The 19725-nt window shown below is 30.9% G+C and overlaps 1 protein-coding gene across 1 annotated transcript; it reads left to right on the forward strand.

The window, feature by feature from the left end:
- Window positions 1–1149: 1149 nt before the first annotated feature.
- On the forward strand, window positions 1150–18827 carry LOC145941407 (uncharacterized). The gene is made up of 5 exons (XM_083047524.1): window positions 1150–1288; window positions 10854–11169; window positions 17145–17313; window positions 17526–17721; window positions 18622–18827. Exons 1-5 carry the CDS (start codon window positions 1150–1152, stop codon window positions 18825–18827), a joined length of 1026 nt encoding a protein of 341 aa, XP_082903650.1.
- Window positions 18828–19725: the final 898 nt, after the last annotated feature.

The following is a 19725-nucleotide window of genomic DNA, read 5'->3' on the forward strand; positions in this document are numbered from 1 at the left end:
ATAATTTAGTATCACATTGATCACTCGATTGAAAAGATTCTTTTAAAATGTACTCCGCCAGCATGAATTATTACGTTCCAGTACAAGAGAGCAATGTTTTGTGCAAGAAGAAATGTGACAAGTAAATTTCAATATTATCTGTTAAATGAATTTTTCAATAAACAACTTTTTTTTTTGTTAAATAATTATTTTCAATAAAATTTTTGTAGCGCTTCATCTCATCGTGCGGCTCGTATACTTGGAAGAAGATACGTCTTAACCCCAACATCATACAAATATTTGGAAATAGGAATCAGCGTCGGAATAATATCCTATGTGGAATTGGCTCTCGGTGATAATCGAGGTAATCAAATAATATTACCCATTGAAACATGGAAATTTCTAATGCGGAAACGAGCAGACATTGAGCAGCTAACTGAAACTCCGCTATGGATTAGTGATCTGACACTCGAAGCGGTTAACATGTATACTTCAAAAATTATAAAAATTACATCATCTGATAATTCTTTGTACATGAAACCATCAACGTTACTACATTTATTCGATTACGAAAAATGTATTGATCATATGTATTCCTGGCTGTGTGAGAATACTCATAGTGTTAATGAAAAATTTAAGCAATTTGTAAATATTTTACAATGTGATAATATCCGCGATGTGAGCAATGGTGATACGTGATAGTAATATGTTTAATAGCGAATCACTTATAGATTGTGAATTGATAACTTGTGCTATAAATGAAATTATTTATAATGCTTGCAACAAATAAATTATTTTACTGTTAAACTGTGTTTAATTATTTCTTCCCTGTCTGATATACATAGTCGACAAAACTCTCTGGAGATGTAGAAAAATGATGAGCTAGATGATACTCCAGTTAGAACAGAGAGATGAAGAGATGAAGAGAGATGTAGAATTAAAATCAAGAGGGGAGCAACATTATAATATATATGTCGTGTCATAGAGTAGCAGACTTATACTCGCATGCTCGTGCTGTGCGGTTGTATGAAACTGTAAGATATACTCTAATTAAAGGGAAAACGTGTTGCAACTGTACATGCTCCCTAAATCAAATTTTATCGTGCAGTGTGTGTCCTATTTGCACACATTAAACTGTTTAAAAATTAAAACACTTAAAGTGCTGTGAAAATGGCGAGTGATGTGAAGATGTTAACTCTGGAGGAATACATTGAATTACTGGAACAACTTGTATTGGTGACGGCTGCTGAGCTGAAAGAATGTGATTTAATCGGATTGCATCCACATGAAATTGATAAAACGTTTTACTGTATGTGAGAGCCAGATTGTGATGGTTGTATCGACTTGTTAGAAGGACAATGCCCACAAGAACTAATGAGAATTTTCGGAATGAAAATCAACCCCAAGAAATTATTAATTGGAAATGTGCAGTCACGGACAGCTCGAATCATGCGACTTGAAGAAATAAGAAAAGCGCTACGCAAACGTTTCTTCGGTGCAGATACCAATGTTCCGGCACTATCGACAAACACTCCGGTTAATTCAATCGTGCAGGCGATACATGGGCGTGAAATCGGTTTGAAAAATCATCTCCTCATACTGATGCTCTAAAATATCAACTATGGGCTATGAAACTATGGGATGATCCGAAAAACCGCTCTCTTCTATTCGAGTCGAGCGTTTCTAGATTTTCCTATGCTGAGCATAGAGAATCCTCTGAGGAGGAATAATTGTTGTAAGTATTTCTTTTCATTTATAAATTATTAAAATAATAAAATGACTCATAAAATAAATAATATATTTAATAAAAAATTTCTGTCATGTAGGAGTTCCGCCTCGCAGCCACCGCCCCACCACCTCGCAGCCACCATCGTGCTGCTGTATATATTTTATATTTTTATATTATTGTATTATTATATTTTACATTTTATATTAATTTATATTTTATATTTTATATATTGTATATTTTAAATTTTTAAATTTACACACACACACACAAAATTGTATGATTGCACACACACATAGTTATATAATAAACATTATTTTAAATATTAAAAAATAAATGTATTTATTTTAAAATTCCTCTCTCCCCTTCCCAATCCTAAAATATTAATTAAAAAAAAAATATTAAAAGAAAAAAAATATTAATTAAAAAAAACTCTCGCGTGCGCCTCGCGCTCTCCTTCGCGTCATCTCGCTACCTCTCCATCTCGCACTATCTCTCGCTCTTGCATATACGCCTTGGTAAATAGCGCCATGATTAGGCCCAGACGCGAATATATAAATTAAGAAATATTTTTAAGAAATATTTTTATTTTTAGCGGCTCTCAGTATTTAATAAATAAAATAGATGTGATTTTTACAAATCCGGCCAATAGAGTCAAGCACGAAAATTAATTCTAATTTTTTTTACCAACATACATTATAAGGCAAATGAAAAATATAGGATCGAAAGGGTCTGAATAGCTTAGAGGTAAGAGCAGTCGCCTGGCAAGCGAAAGACGCGGGTTCAATTCCCGCTTCAGCGACTTTTCGGACCAATATTTTTCTCGCCTATTTTCCCGTTGTAAATTCGAGGATTATTAATTGAAGGTACTTTGTAATCTCAAACCAAGAGATAGAGTTCCTAAAAAATTAGAATTAATTTTCGTGCTTGGCTCTATTGGCCGGATTTGTAAAAATCACATCTATTTTAATTATTAAATACTGAGAGCTGCTAAAAATAAAAATATTTCTTAAAAATATTTCTTAATTTATATATTCGAGTCTGGGCCTAATCATGGCGCTATTTACCAACATACATTATAAGGCAAATGAAAAATATAGGATCGAAAGGGTCTGAATAGCTTAGAGATAAGAGCAGTCGCCCGGCAAGCGAAAGACGCGGGTTCAATTCCCGCTTCAGCGACTTTTCGGATCAATATGTTTCTCGCCTATTTTCCCGTTGTAAGTTCGAGGATTATTAATTGAAGGTACTTTGTAATCTCAAACCAAGAGATACAGTTCCTAAAAAATTAGAATTAATTTTCGTGCTTGGCTCTATTGGCCGGATTTGTAAAAATCACATCTATTTTATTTATTAAATACTGAGAGCCGCTAAAAATAAAAATATTTCTTAAAAATATTTCTTAATTAGTATAAAATGTTACATAACTCGTAAAGATGACTGTATGACATTTGCGCGGCATTGATTCGATTAATTGAGCATCAAAAACCGCTATTTAGAACAATATTTTTGTGATCTTTTGCATTAATTCCGTTTTATTGGTAAAAGAATGACTTCTCAATTGACGGCCAACATAATCCCACATATGTTCTATTGAGTTTAAATTTAAAGATTGACTTGGCCACTTAATTACATTAACATTTTGTTCCATGAAAAATGTCTTGATTCATTTGGAAGAATGTTTCGGATCATTATCATGTTGAAATCACCACTCTAATATAATTTATTATGTTTTAATAATTTGATTTAGATAGTTTAATATATCTTTAAATATATACTCTTTGAATATACTTTTATATACATATATATCTATTAATATTCAGAAATCCTACACCAAATACACAAGATATTTCTATCTTAAATGAAAATAATGAATTAGAATCGTTACAATTTTCGAGTGACAAAATAATGGAGTCAATACAAATAGAAGATGCAACAGTGTAAGCTTTCAGATTCAAATTAATACACTATATTTATATAAAATTGTGTTTCAAACATTATAATTTTAATCTTAAAACAATTTTAACGAGTTAGTTGTACATATTAATTTTTAATCCAATAGATTTTTAAAACTTTAAATATTTAATTATATATTTTATATCTACAAAAATATAAGATATAATAGATTATTAATTTTATTTCAAATTTTGTTAGTGAAATTATAGGTTTCATAGATGAAATAGAGGACCCAAAAATGGTTGGAACATCCCAACGTTATCGCCTGTTAAAATTTATATTGAACTAGAACACTACAAAGCGCGCGCTTTGCGCGCGCCATTTATTTCCTTCAACTATACAATATAAGCTGAGTTTTGATATTCACTGCCAGTACTAAAAATCTATAGTTTATGTCACGCTTACTATAGATTTTCAGTACTGGCAGTGAATATCGAAACTCAGCCATAATGTATTAATTATATTATTACTAGCGTTTCGGACCGCGCTTCGCGCGGTCCTCAAAGCTTGCATCTTGCATCTTTATAAAAAATATTTATAATTTTTTATACAATTTATTTAATATTTGTTTATTTATTATGTAACAGAGAAAATTAGATGTTCTATCTGTTTGACTGCGAATTACTTCTACATTTATGGATCGATTTTCGTGAAACAGGTACCAAAATGTTTCTAATTTTACTGGGATGGATGTTATGTGGTTTTGTTTTCATAAATGGTTCCATAAAAAATGTGCGTATGTGTATGTGTGTGAGGAAGCTATGTTTTTGTTTACAATTTTTTTTCAGATTTCTATGCCAATGTGCGTATGTGTGTGTGTGTGTGTGTGTGGCCTCAAAGCCTCTATATAACCCTTTTTTTCAATTTTTATAATTCTTTTTAAATTTTATTTTTTTATCCTACATTTACTGATTTTCTCGAAATTGTTATCAAAATGTATTTTTTTTTCTGGGATGAACATGATTTGTTTTTCCACTAATTTAAATATTACAAATATTATAAATATTTTATTTGGCATATAATATTTTATATATTTTCTATTATTTATAAAAATTTTTTTTACGGTTTAATTACCCACCGCTGACCCGTTATATTATTAGCTCTCATACAATTTTCAAATTATTCAATTTATAAAATCTCTCTGTAAACGACATTTTTCGTAAAAAATTTTGTATTTTCCTCAATGAGATGTCCTTGATTGCTTAATTCATCTATTTTAATTTTCACATTTTGCCTTTTTGTTGCTCTCGAGAATGCTACATAGAGTTGACCATGAGCAAATACAGGATGTGGCAGATAAATCCCAACTTTTTCTAAAGTTTGTCCTTGTGATTTATTTATTGTCATGGCAAATGACACTCGAATACAAATATACAAATACACATATATATAGATAATTAAAAAAAAAATATTTAATCATATTTAATATATTACAATATATAGATTAGTATAAGTTAAAATAAATATTAAGCAATTATTAAGACTTAAACTTTCAAAACATTTTTAAAAAAATTAACTAATAAATTATTTTTTAATATTTACCATTTTTGAATTCTTCAATTTCTTTTAAATTATCTATTTCGATCTGTTTAGTCATTTTGTTCATGCTAACATGCTCACACTATGTCCATTAATTTCATTAATGGTAACACTTTTTATTTCATTTCTATTTATTTCATTTACAATCACATTTTCAATTTCATTAGGAATATTTATTTCATCCATGATATTTTCTATTTAATAAGTTTTATTCATTTGATCAATGACAATATCAAGCTCAATAACAATCATCCTTAAATAATATTCTATTTACGTTAAAAAAATTAACCAGATATCTTAAAATTTACCGAAATTAGAACAAACAGAAACATTTTCCATAAAATTTAAAATTTTATAAAAATCTAATCCTTTAACCAATCCTCGTCAAATTAAATACCAATAATCCTTTAATGATAGTCTATTTATGTAAAAAAATTTATCACGATATCTTAAAATTTACGAAAGTTAGAACCACCACAGATATTTGTCAAAAAATTAAAAAATGTTTAAAACAACAACAGTATGTATTTTTATAAAAATAATATAAAATAAAAATGTACTACTTTGTGCGTGGGTGCGTGCGTGAATGAATGGGTGGGAGTGTAAAACTTTTAAAAAACCAAATAGTATCCATCCCCGAAAAATTTGCACAATTTTTATACCAATTTTGAGAAAATCGGTCAATAAATATGTGAATGCGTGGGTGGATGCGTGGGTGAGTAGATGGGGGTGTAAAACTTAAAAAAACCACATATTAACCATCCGCGAAAAATTTGCAAAATTTTGGTACCAATTTTGAGAAATTCGGTAAATAAATGTGTGAGTGCGTAGGTGGATGCGTGGGTGGGTAGATGGGGCTGTAAAACTTAAAAAAACCACATATTAATCATCCCCGAAAAATTTGCAAAATTTTAGTACCAATTTTGATAAAATCGGTCAATAAATGTGTGAGTGCGTGGGTGGGTGCGTGAATGGGTGAGTGGGAGTTTAAAACTTAAAAAAAACCAAATAGTATCCATCCCAAAAAATTTGCACAATTTTTATACCAATTTTGAGAAAATCGGTCAATAAATATGTGAGTGCGTGGGTGGATGCGTGAGTGGGTAGATGGGGATGTAAAACTTAAAAAAACCACATATTAGCCATCCCCAAAATATTTTCAAAATTTTGGTACCAATTTTGAGAAAATCGGTCAATAAATGTGTGAATGCGTGGGTAGATGCGTGAATGGGTGGGTGGGAGTGTAAAACTTTTAAAAAACCAAATAATATCCATCCCCGAAAAATTTGCACAATTTTGGTACCAATTTCGAGAAAATCAGTCAATAAATTTGTTAGTGCGTGGGTGGGTGCGTGGGTAGACAAAATTAAAAATAAACCCCACAGCAGCCACCCCCGAAAAATTTGCAACATTTTGGTACCTGTTTCACAAAAATCGGTCCATAAATGTGGAAGTAGTTCGCGGACATACAGACAGACAGACGGACGGCACTTATATATATAGATATTATGCTATTATTAAATCATTTGATATGATTAAGATACCCTGTATATATAGAAAAAAAGCATACAAATTAAATGTCAAATATATTTCGATATACATGCATATTCATGTAAGATATTTTTTCTGTTTTCAAATAAGTTTCATTTGTTTTGTTATTTTAAACATCAATTGGAGCGGAGAAGACGCTGTTAAATATTTATATTGCTCATCTGATAATTGCAAGTAAGTAATATATATATGTATATATGAGATTGTGACAACTGCACTTGTCATGTGAATGTCAATTTCCGTATCGATAATCTTTCAACCGAATTTTTCCGAATTTTATGATTATAAATCATAAATCGAGCTATCGTCTGAAAAAACCAAATATATCTTTATAATTTATTCTGCAAAAACTTATCAATAAAACGTTACGCATTTCATAAAACATGCCGCGCGTTCCAATCTTTATTACATTCAAAAACATTGATTTCAAGATTTATTAAAATAAATATAATTGCGAGTGACTGTGATAAATGTGCAGGTCACGAGACCATACGCGGTTTCTTATGTAAGTGACAACACATGTGTGAGGTTCCATCCACAATTTTCGTTTTATTTGGTTGATTTTTAAACATATATTTTTCAAAACAATATATATTAAATATAATAAATATAATAATAAATATAACAATAATAACAATAACAATAATTAATAAAAATTTTCTAATATATATTAATTATATTATTATACAATAATTATAATATTAACAATAATATAACAAATATAATAAATATAATAATAAATATAACAATAATAACAATAACAATAATTAATTAAAATTTTCTAATATATATTAATTATATTATTATACAATAATTATAATATTAACAATAATATAACAAATATAATAAATATAATAATAAATATAACAATAATAACAATAACAATAATTAATTAAAATTTTCTATCTGCAGAATACATATTTCCAAAAAAATGTCTGAAAATAATATTGATGATCAAGATTTCAATGATCAAGAAAATCAAGAAGATGTAGATCCAATCAGCTTATTTTCTACTAACGAAGCAATAGATACAATTAAAGTTTTTGACTCAACTTGTTACGACCGTCGACTCCACTTGACGTCCACCGCCGCTCGTCACGTAAAATTTTCTTTTCTTCTTCCCGAACCACTGGCAACGCGCCCGATTGTCTTATCGCTTGGATATAATATTTCCTTCACCCAACGCGCACCTGCAGCACACAGAATTAATTATCATAGACAATTATCAAACGTAAACACAACGCTGCACGTAAACAGATTTAAAGAGACAGTCAGTGGCGCCCTGTCACTGCACGTATATCAGCGCCGCCGCAATAATGCACAGCTGTACGATTTTCTCCTGAGATCTCGAAACTCTCTCTCTCGCGCGGGAAATCCAAATCCGCTCAAGGAACATTTACGTTCCACGTTTCCTTTTTTTAACAATACTTAAATATATATATATATATATATATATATTAAGAGAAGCAATTATATTATGTTAAATTAAAATAATTCTAAGTATTATATTATCTTTAATACTAACACTAGCATTAAGTCAATTGCAAGATTGAAACCTTAAAATAAAACTTGATAGGTATTAAATTAATTAAACACTAAAGTATAAATATATATATAATGAAAATATGTAATAAGCATATATTATTTTAACAAACAGTCTTGCAATAGTAATATTATTATTAAATACAGATATAAGTATTATAAGCATCAAAAGGGCTATATAATTATATATACACATATGTAATTATTAATTCTACATTATATTTTGCCGAATACACTCGCGTACATACATACTCATATAAAAAGGCACGCATACGCATATATGTATATACATATATATATATATATATATATATATATATATATACATATATTCTCTATTTAATTCTGTAATAATAATTACATATATACATATATATATCTTTTCGCAACTATATGAAAACAAGGGCATTTAAAATAACAACACCAAAACACAGGAACATTTGAAATCAACGTATTCTTTATTTACTCAATATAAAAACACTTATTGTTTGACAAATACAAATATTAAAAGAACATACATTATAAAAACAGCGATAATAACATCACGACTAAAAATAGATATACAAATGTTGCTGTGCAAATATAATACAACGGTTATTATATTCAAACTCTCTCGCGAGACCCTATCATTCGGAGACACGTGGAATTATTGTAACCGCCTGTTTCCGTAATCTGGGGGTAGCCCAGAGGTATATATACGCCGCTCGCAAGGGATGATTATTATTCTTCATCATTATAGTCAATATATCACTATAGTTATCATAATAGTCAAATTCATTATTATAAGAATTATAAATCATCATTATATATATAATATGCATTCAATTCGTATCTACTTATTCTACTTCTAATTACACACATCTACTTAATATTCTTACTCTTAACTAATTACATTATAAATTAATTCATTATAATCAATTAACGCAACTCTTTAACTATAAAATAACCAAAGTATCGCGACGGTACTAACAATTGTTTCACGATTCAAAAATAATACATATTTAACTCGACACAGAGTTTCACTACTTTTCGCTCTTCTCTCCATAATCTTCTTCATCGACTGTATAGTAGTAAAACTACGATCCCCCATTGGCACAGGTTTTCGAATCTGTAAAATAACCACAAGCTCAGACTGATATATAAGAAAATTAATTATTACTTAAGGAATTTTTATACTTATCTAATTATAATTCTGTCTTCTATGAAAAATTCATTCGTTTACCGCGCGCCTCTCACAGGGCGTCGCACCGCTCCTATCCATTAGAGCGCCTCCGACAGGGCGAGCGATCCTTGATAATTCTTCCAGCTCTATACCCAATTCTCGGGGAGCGCCTCTACAAGGGTGAACTTCTGCCTATAACCTCAAGGTCACGCCTCTCTCAGGGCGATAACCGCTTCCTTCTCTACCTGTAAATTAATAAAAGACAGAATTAGTTCATCTTATTGAAAATAAATAAATTATTAATAAATAAAATCAACTGATATATGTAACCTGGAAATATTATTTGAATCCCTGGAACGGAAACGTCCTAGAGTTAAAAACGTCATTATTCTCCCGCGGACTTTCCGCGTTATAATTAAGCCACCCAAGGAACCGGAAGTTATAACCCTGGAATAAAATAAACATATATATATTACTGAACATTGAGTTAGCATTATTTATTATCTCAAACAATAATATAGTATTTAAGATTCACTACTTACATTTCCTTCCTTACGCACACATACGTAAGCATACATGTTTATGTCGTCCTGCGACGTCGCGTTCTCTTCATAAGTCCTGACCACGCGTGTTTTACCGCTCGGCCCGTGCGCCAGGGTTTCTATTGCGTACCTACATAGGTCATGCCAGAACGCGTCAAAATCTCCCTCCAGGACATAACATATCACATTAAAAAAATTGGTGACAGCGTGGTGGGATTATCCGACTTTATTAGGACAACCATCATTAGCTAATAGGTAGCACTCATATAAATTGGTAATATCGTGGTAGGATCGACACAATAAGAATAATCTTCCACAAGTTCACTTTTATAATAAGCGCTCTGAAACAAACAAATTAAGAATATCAATTAATATAACTTTGTAACTTAAAATATTAACTACAAATATTATTTATCACATACGTATATAAATACGAGAACAAATACTTCGCACATAATATTAATTATACACAATAAGAAATTAACGAAGCACGAATCTTATTATTTATTATAACTATACTACGAAACTACAAAAATTAATTATTATATATTTATTATATATTCATAAAACTACACAACATTATTTATAAAAATACACATCTTACGAAACAATTTAGCATTCTACGAACATACTACTACTATTATAAATATTATTTATTACACATCGCACAAAATTATTTACGAAATTATATATTATACGAAACAATTAGATTTTACGAACATATTTATTAACAAATATTACTATTATACTACAAACATATCGATTATTTATTAACATTCACAAACACTTCGAATATTTAGTAACATTTACAAATAAAACTTTACATAACTATAAATATTAAAAATGGATCGTTCAGGGGAACCCTCAACTCACGTCGCGAGAAACGAAGATCGCGTCAATTACGAAATTGCATTTAAAGAAATGCGCGAAAAGGAAGCTGAATTATGTAAACGCACAGAAATGCTCGAAAATATGATGCGTGCATTAACGAATAATTTTACCACGTCCACTCCTACAGAAGCAACCACAAGTTTGAATCTTACCTTTAGTTTTCCAAATCCAGCAACCGCAACGAATGGTTTTCCGCAACAAGCAGGATATCCGAAATCCTATCTCCAAAGCGCTCTTGAACTCGTACCAAAATACGATGGGCACAATATTCCTGTTTGGCAGTTCGCAAGAGCCTGTAAAAGAGCAAAAGAATCAGTACCCTTGGTAGATGAAGCACTCTTTGTACGCATGTTACGCAATAAATTAACTCACCACGCGTATCTCGCCGTAGAAGATGAAATTCACACAACGGTAGAAAGATTCGTCGATTGTCTGAAACGCACCTTCGGATCCGGTAGAAACTCGAATTACTACCGCGGACAGCTGAGTATGGTCTATAAAAAACAAAACGAGCACATTTTAGATTATATAGATCGTATTAAAGATTTAAGAACAGCAATAATTGAAAGAGATCAGACTAACCTCAATAGATTATTAAACGAAGTAGAAATCGCGTCATTCGAATCATTGGCCCTCGAAGCTTTTTACGAAGGTCTCCCACGTGAATACAGAACGGAACTTCGCGCAAAAAGTTACAATAGCTTCCTCGACGCATGCTCGAAAGTACTCGTTATTCATAAACGCCTCGAAAGAGAAAATGCGAGAAATAAACCTCCCCGCAATTCTCGAGACAACTCTGCAACTTCGAACCCAATGCAAACGTTCCAACGTAATTCTCCTATTTCCTCGAACGTACCATCCAGTCCTCCAGCAAACGGAGCCCAGAAAATATGTAGTTACTGTAAAAGAATCGGACATTTAGTACACGAATGTCGCACAAAACAATACCACGAAAAGTTTAGCAACAATAATAATAATTAAAATAATAATTAGATACTTAAAAAGTCGCTAGTAAAATTTTAAAATAGGAACGAAGTAAAATCGACCCAACTAGCCAAAATTATATTTATTTAAAAAACACATAATGTTTCGACCATATGGATGTGGTCCTTATCAAGTGTAATACTGAAACAATACAGTTTGAAATCATAAGTGTGAGACGGTTTGATATGTCAAAAGTTAGAGATTTTTTATATACTTCATTAGTAGAGGTGCAGCCAAATTAACGATAACGTCAACTTTTCCATAATATAGTTACAACATATTTAAATAAACATAACATAAATTCAATTTTGTCAAAACATTTGAAAGAGAGAAAAAGAGAAAACGATCCTATCGTTATGATGATTCGTCAAAAACTATATAAAGCCAAAGATTATACGACCTTTATAATTTTATCATAAATGTTATTGAGATTCTCAGTGTCTTTATGTAGGTTAATTGTATTGCTAACTTTTTTGATAAAAAACATCTCTGCGATTTCTCTCTTTCTAACATGTTTTTCGCTGTGCAATATAACGGGTGATGTCCAATCAAAATCGTGTCCATATGTTAGTCTATGTTTACTTATAACAGAATGATTTGTCGCATGTAATTTTATATTGTTACAGTGTTCTTTTACACGAGTGCGCATATGTCTCTTTGTTTGCCCGATATATGAGGCATTACAATTATTACAATTAATTTTGTATACAACATTAGTTCTATCATTGTTGGGCAATGAATCTTTGCCTCGTTTTATTAATGTGTCCAATTTATTGGCTATTTTATAGACAACATTAGCGCCGGCATTTTTTAGCGAACGACCAATGCTCTCACTCACATCTTTGACATACGGCAACGAAATGTAAGGAGAAATTTTTGAACGCCCATCATACGCTTCAAATGTACTGTTATCATCAGTACGATTTTTTAGAAAACTAATTCTTCTATCTGTATGTTTTTTGATGATGCGCATTGGAAAGCAATTATTCAGTAAAATTTCCTGCACTGTATCAATATTTTTACTATGGAATTTTTTGTCTGATAATAGAATAGCGTGATCTATGAGGTTGTAAATAGTATTGATTTTGTATTTCAACGGATGGTTAGAAAGAAAGTTTAAATACCTTCCAGACCATGTCGGTTTTTTATACCAATCAGTAATAAGTATATTATTGCTCCGTATTACGCTCGTATTCAAAAAATTAATCGAAGAGTTAATTTCAACTTCGTATGTGAATTTCAACCGTTGATGATAGTTGTTAAATGTCGATAGCATCTCATCAATTTTTTCACGTGGCAAAAATGTCATCAACGTATCTATAATAAACCGGTACGTCAAAATTAAGCAAACTCAAGCAATGCGTCTCTAAATCCTCCATAACAATGTCCGCCAAAATCGGTGATAGTGGGGAGCCCATTGGACTACCGAATATTTGTTCATAGAAATGTCCGTTAAAACTAAAACTAGTGGAATCCAAAATCAATTCTATTACATATAAAATTTGGGGTAAATTAAATTTCGTCTTTATCGCAATGTCGCTCCAACGTTTTTTAATGCCGTCTATAACTAATTCTTTGGGGATGTTTGTAAATAGAGAACTAACATCCAATGAGATCATTACATCATCCTCATTGATAGGCATGTCTTTAATAATTTTAGCAAATGACCACCTATCTTTAATATGGGACATTGGTTTTTTAATGGAGTTATATATTAAGTTGTGTATGTAACTCGAGACATTGTATAGCGGACTACCAAGTGACGATACAATAATTTTCAATGGGAAACCAGTCTTGTGAATCTTGGGTAGTCCGTAACAACGTGGTAGGTTGCCATTAATGCAATTCAGTTGTTTATAGGTGATTTCGTCTATTAAATCATTGCTACGCCAAGATTTTGTCAATGAGTTAATTTTGTTAGTTAACTGCTTTATAGGATCTTTCTTTAATTTTTTATACGTAGAGTGGTCACTTAACAAAAATTCCATTTTTTCCAAATAATCTTTTTTGTCCATGACGACTGTAGTCTGACCTTTATCAGCCCTCGTGACGAGAATATCTTCATTGTCACGTAAAAACTTTTTGCAATTTAAAAATTCTTTTTGAATATGTCTATCTAAATAATTAATATGTTTTCTTTCGTCAAGGAATCTTTGAAGCGTATTTGCTATAGAGAGCCGCGTTGTTTCTATGGAATCTGTAGGGATGTTTTTAAAGTTTGATTCAAAATTTTTAACAACCTCAAGTACATAACTTTTGCGGTCATGTTTCTGAGACTGATGAACAGGTAATGCAAAATTTTCACCTAAGCTTAAAAAGTCAGAAACAGTGTCAGGAATTTGTTTACTACTGATATTTATTAGCCATTTGGACTTGTCAATGTTATGAAAAGGGTTTAAGTTAAAGTTGTGTTTGATTTTTAAATTGTTTAATTTAAATAAATATAATTTTGGCTAGTTGGGTCGATTTTACTTCGTTCTTATTTTAATAATAATTAAATAAATATGATTTTTTTTTTTTTTTTTAAACGACCAATAGAGCCAAGCACGAAAATTAATTCTAATTTTTAGAACTGTATCTCTTGGTTTGAGATTACTAAGTTCCATCAATTCATAATCCTCGAACTTTACAACGGGAAAATAGGCGAGAAAAATATAGGTCCGAAAAGTCGCTGAAGCGGGAATTGAAGCCGCGTCTTTCGCTTGCCGGGCGACTGCTCTTGCCAACTAAGCTATTCAGACCCTTTCGATCCTATATTTTTCATTTGCCTTATAATGGATGTTAGTAAATAGCGCCATGAATTAGGCCCAGACGCAAATATATATAAATTTAAGAAATATTTTTATCGGCTCTCAGTATTTAATAAATAAATAAATATGATTTTTTTTTTTTAAACGATTAATAGAGCAAAAAAATCATATTTATTTATTTATTAAATACTGCGAGCCGATAAAAATATTTCTTAAATTTATATATATTTGCGTCTGGGCCTAATTCATGGCGCTATTTACTAACATCCATTATAAGGCAAATGAAAAATATAGGATCGAAAGAGTCTGAATAGCTTAGTTGGCAAGAGCAGTCGCCCGGCAAGCGAAAGACGCGGGTTCAATTCCCGCTTCAGCGACTTTTCGGATCTATATTTTTCTCGCCTATTTTCCCGTTGTAAAGTTCGAGGATTATGAATTGATGGAACTTAGTAATCTCAAACCAAGAGATACAGTTCTAAAAATTAGAATTAATTTTCGTGCTTGGCTCTATTGGTCGTTTAAAAAAAAAAAAAATCATATTTATTTATTTATTAAATACTGAGAGCCGATAAAAATATTTCTTAAATTTATAAATAATAATAATTATAACAATAATAACTCTAGCAACAATAATAATAATTACCATAATAATAGTAACTTTGGAAATAATAATAACTTTAACAATAAAAATTAACTTTAACTTTAACAATAAAAATAATTATACAAATAATATACCTCCGCGAAATACGGGAAAGAGGTCTCGGACAACAGGACACCCCGAGATCTTGGCAAAGCCCTGTCAACTCATCACATGGAGAGCAACCCAGGTCTCTCCATATCCTCAGGGGAGACGACGGAACAGTACCCGCTGTCGAACTCGAATCTCCATCCTTCCGGGGACCCATTGCCTTCATGCTCGACACAGGAGCACAGCCTAATATAATAAAAAGGATGTATTAATTCCAATATTCAAATTAATAACAACGATATAATTCAACTCACCGGTATCATTGAAAATATTGTCAACACTCTAGGCTCCATAACTGCTCATATCTCGCACGCACCGGTGACGTTTCACGTTGTACCCGACGAATTTCCTATAATAACACAAGGAATTCTAGGATCAACATTTTTTACAGAACATAATGCATGTATAAATTACGGCAATCAATCAATCACATGGTATAATTGCTCATTTCAATTTAAAAATAAAGAATCAATAATCGTACCTCCGCGTACAAATTCAGGAGTCACAATTCGCATCTCGAATCCAGAGATCAAAACTGGTTACATTCCTCGCCTAAGAATAAACTGCGATGGAGTTTACGCCGGAGAATCGGTTGTAACCTGTATAAACGATAAAGCATACATTAGAATCATCAACACTTTAGATGATCCAATCGAATTTTTCATACCAACAATCAAAATTTTGGAAATTGCGGAAATTTCAAAGAATCCGCCTAATAATAATAACAATAATTATAATAATAATAATAAAACAAAAATATTACCTCAATCCGCAGCAGAGACTGCATCCAAAAGCGCTGAATCCGCTTCTAATACGCAAATCGCGTCCAATCAACCTATAAACAATTACAAAAACAATTATAAAAATAGTTCTAAGCAACCACGCAATGAAAAATCTTACAAAAATTCTTTAAAATACAATTCTCACCTCTCTCCTATCGGCGCGCAAACGCGAGCCGCTGATTCAGATCAGCATCCTCACGGGCAGGAGCACTGCCTTCCGTCTGGCGCATCGAGGTGCGTCGTCGATCTCGATCGACATCCCCAAATTACCCCTCCTCTCCTTGCATCCTTCCCTAAAACAAAAATGATTTCAAAATCAACAATTGTCTCCACACATGCAAATGAATCTTCCTCTATTTATACTTACTCTTCACAAATTATCGCCACAAAAGGTGAATCCTCTACTACGCCAGCAGACGACTCCGACGTACTCGCTCTGGTGCAAACTCTATTCCAAGGTGATGACCTGATGAATCCAGGCACTCCTTCTCTCATAAATCTTATCTCTTACTCTCCCCCTCTACTCGCAATCGCGAACTATTCTTCTTCATGTGTGGCTGCAACAAACGAAAAAAGAAATCATATTAATGAGAATTTGCATACTTTTTCAGGAACGATCGTCGAAAACGAATCGGAACCAAATCCAACAGATATTAACACCAGCGACAAGGGTGCTAATATCATAATAAATAAAAATAAAATTTCAAATCAATATATCAACGCGTGTTTTACCGCTCGGCCCGCGAGCCAGGCTTTCTATTGCGTACCTTCATAGGTCACGCCAGAACGCGTCAAAATCTCCCTCCAGGACGTAACAAACTGTGTAAGTCTAATATAAATTTATTTTTAATCATTCTCAGTTAATTCAATTTTTATTTTTATTTTCTAAAATATAATTTTCGATTTTATTAAAAAATTTATTATGTTTTCGAATTCTTTTTAAATTTAATTTTAATAAATCATGATTAATTTAAAAATGTTAATACTTATAGTGAAATTATCGGTTTTGTTGACGGAATTGAGTCCTCACGATTCGTTGGAAATAACAATCAATATAAAATTTTAAAATTTTTTGTCAATAACGGAAACGGACGTCGTGTACAAATAATTGCATGGAACGACGATATAGATAATATAGAACCTGTAGTACTAACTAATTACGTAAGTGTGATTATTGATAAAAACTTTGTTTATTAATATTACTACAAAATATGCAATATTATAGTATTATAGTATTTTATAGTAATAAAATATACTCTAATACTATTTTATATGTATATTTTATTATTATAATAATATGTATTTTATTATTATATGTTAATTTATTATACATAGTTTATAAAATTATTATATTATAAAATATATGAATATAGATAATCCATCTAGACGGTGTGCAAGCACGAACACCGAAAGTAACTAAATATAACAACGGCAATGTGCCATTTGAATTACACATAAAAAGCAACACTATAGTATCTAACTTAGGCAGATATGAACGCACATATATAACAAATATAAAACCGGAATATATGGAATTAAAGGATATTTTAAATAATTCGCGATGTATAAGTGAGTTTTATAGATAGTTTCATATATAATATAGTTTTACTTATGTATATTATTATTTGTTTTATAATTTTATAATTTAATATTTAATTTATTTGTTATAATAATTATAATAATAATAAAATAATAAAAATAATAACAAAATAAATAACAATAATATAATCATAAAATAATAATAATAATAATATAATAAAAATTAGATACAATTATAACATACATACCTATAATTACATATTTTATTTTAATTTTAATTTTATATTTTTTATATTTTATTTTAATTTTATATTATTAAATTATTATTAAATTATTATTAAATTATTTGTTATTATAATTTTACATTATTATTATAATAATATTTAATTATTATATATTTCTAATATATTTATATACAGGGTGTCCGATAACTCGCGAATCACCTTTCGTGGGCAGGTAGAGCATGTTGAACTGAATAGAAAAGTCCTCTACCATTTTGCGATTTTCGCAATAATTAATGAGAAATAAATTAAAGAAGATCAGCCAATTCGCGTGACGACGGCGAGAAAAGACAGCCCAGTTTTATATCGTTACTAAGCATGCGGCGAAAAGAAACAGTATAATGTTACACGGTTGCTAAGCGCGCGATGAAGCGGGGAGGAGCGCTTTACAAAAGACAGTAACTACATACGAGTAGCGCTAACTCTGGACCCCCGAGTGGGCTGTCTCTTCTCGCTGCACGCTTATCATCGCTCGAATTGGCTGATTTTCTTTAATTTATTTCTCATTAATTATTGAGAAAATCGCAAAATGGTAGAGGACTTTTCTATTCAGTTTAACATGCTCTACCTACCCACGAAAGATGGTTCGCGAGTTATCGGACACCCTGTATATAATATAATTTTAACTTTTTAAATATTTATTTTACAGTATTAAAAGCATATATTAAATCAAATTTTTATGAAATGTTTAATAATAAATTAAATAAAACTATCGGATATGGTTCGCTAACTGATGGGACATTTAAAGTGGAAGTTCATATAATCAACTTCACAAATGATGAATATTTTTCATCAGAAATAAAAAAAGGCGATAAAGTTGAAGTTGTTGGAACTATGTATTCTGCAGGTATATAAAAATAAAAATATTTATATTATATATTTATATTATTTATATAATATTTATATACAGGATGTCCCATAATTCGCGAACCACCCGTCAGTTGCAGGTAGAGTAGGTTAAACTGAGTAAAAAAGTCCTCTACCATTTTGCGATTTTCTCAATAATTAATGAGAAATAAATTAAAGAAAATCAGCCAATTCGAGCGATGATAAGCGTGCAGCGAGAAGAGACAGCCCACTCGGGGGTCCAGAGTTAGCGCTACTCGTATGTAGTTACTGTCTTTTGTAAAGCGCTCCTCCCCGCTTCATCGCGCGCCTAGCAACCGTGTAACATTATACTGTTTCTTTTCGCCGCATGCTTAGTAACGATATGAAACTGGGCTGTCTTTTCTCGCCGTCGTCACGCGAATTGGCTGATCTTTAATTTATTTCTCATTCATTATTGCGAAAATCGCAAAATGGTAGAGGACTTTTCTATTCAGTTCAACATGCTCTACCTGCAACTGACGGGTGGTTCGCGAATTATGGGACACCCTGTATAGCCAATAAAAATTTTATAGTCTACTGTTTACTTTTTAACAGTTGTTCGCTCAAAAAACGACTTAAGTCGACTTAAGTTTTTACATAAAAAATTAAAAATTCAACTATATGATTCAAATTATTAAACATTTTGCTACTCAGCAAAATAGAAACATGATATTAAAAAATATAAAAGCTGATAGCATAATATTTAATAACTCGAATCACACAGTTAAATCTTTAATTCAATTTTTTGTACAAAAACTTAAGTCGATTTAAGTCAACCGTTTTTCGAGCGAACGACTCATATGTTTATATACATAATATATATTTAGTTGTATATATAATTTATATAATATATTTATTTTTTTCCCGAAAATAGTTGATCCACCAT

Source organism: Prenolepis imparis, unplaced genomic scaffold (genome assembly GCF_030444845.1).
Source record: "Prenolepis imparis isolate NDT839.2.m4 unplaced genomic scaffold, iyPreImpa1.0 SCAF_10, whole genome shotgun sequence".
In the NCBI taxonomy this organism is placed as follows: Eukaryota; Metazoa; Arthropoda; class Insecta; order Hymenoptera; family Formicidae; genus Prenolepis; species Prenolepis imparis.

Coding starts and splice junctions, on each gene's coding strand:
- LOC145941407 (XM_083047524.1), top strand. CDS start 1,150: ATGGCGAGTGATGTGAAGATGTTAACTCTGGAGGAATACATTGAATTA. Junction 11,170..17,144: donor CACAATATTCCTGTTTGGCA/GTTCGCAAGAGC, acceptor TAATACTTATAG/TGAAATTATCGGTTTTGTTG. Junction 17,722..18,621: donor AAATAATTCGCGATGTATAA/GTGAGTTTTATA, acceptor TTTATTTTACAG/TATTAAAAGCATATATTAAA.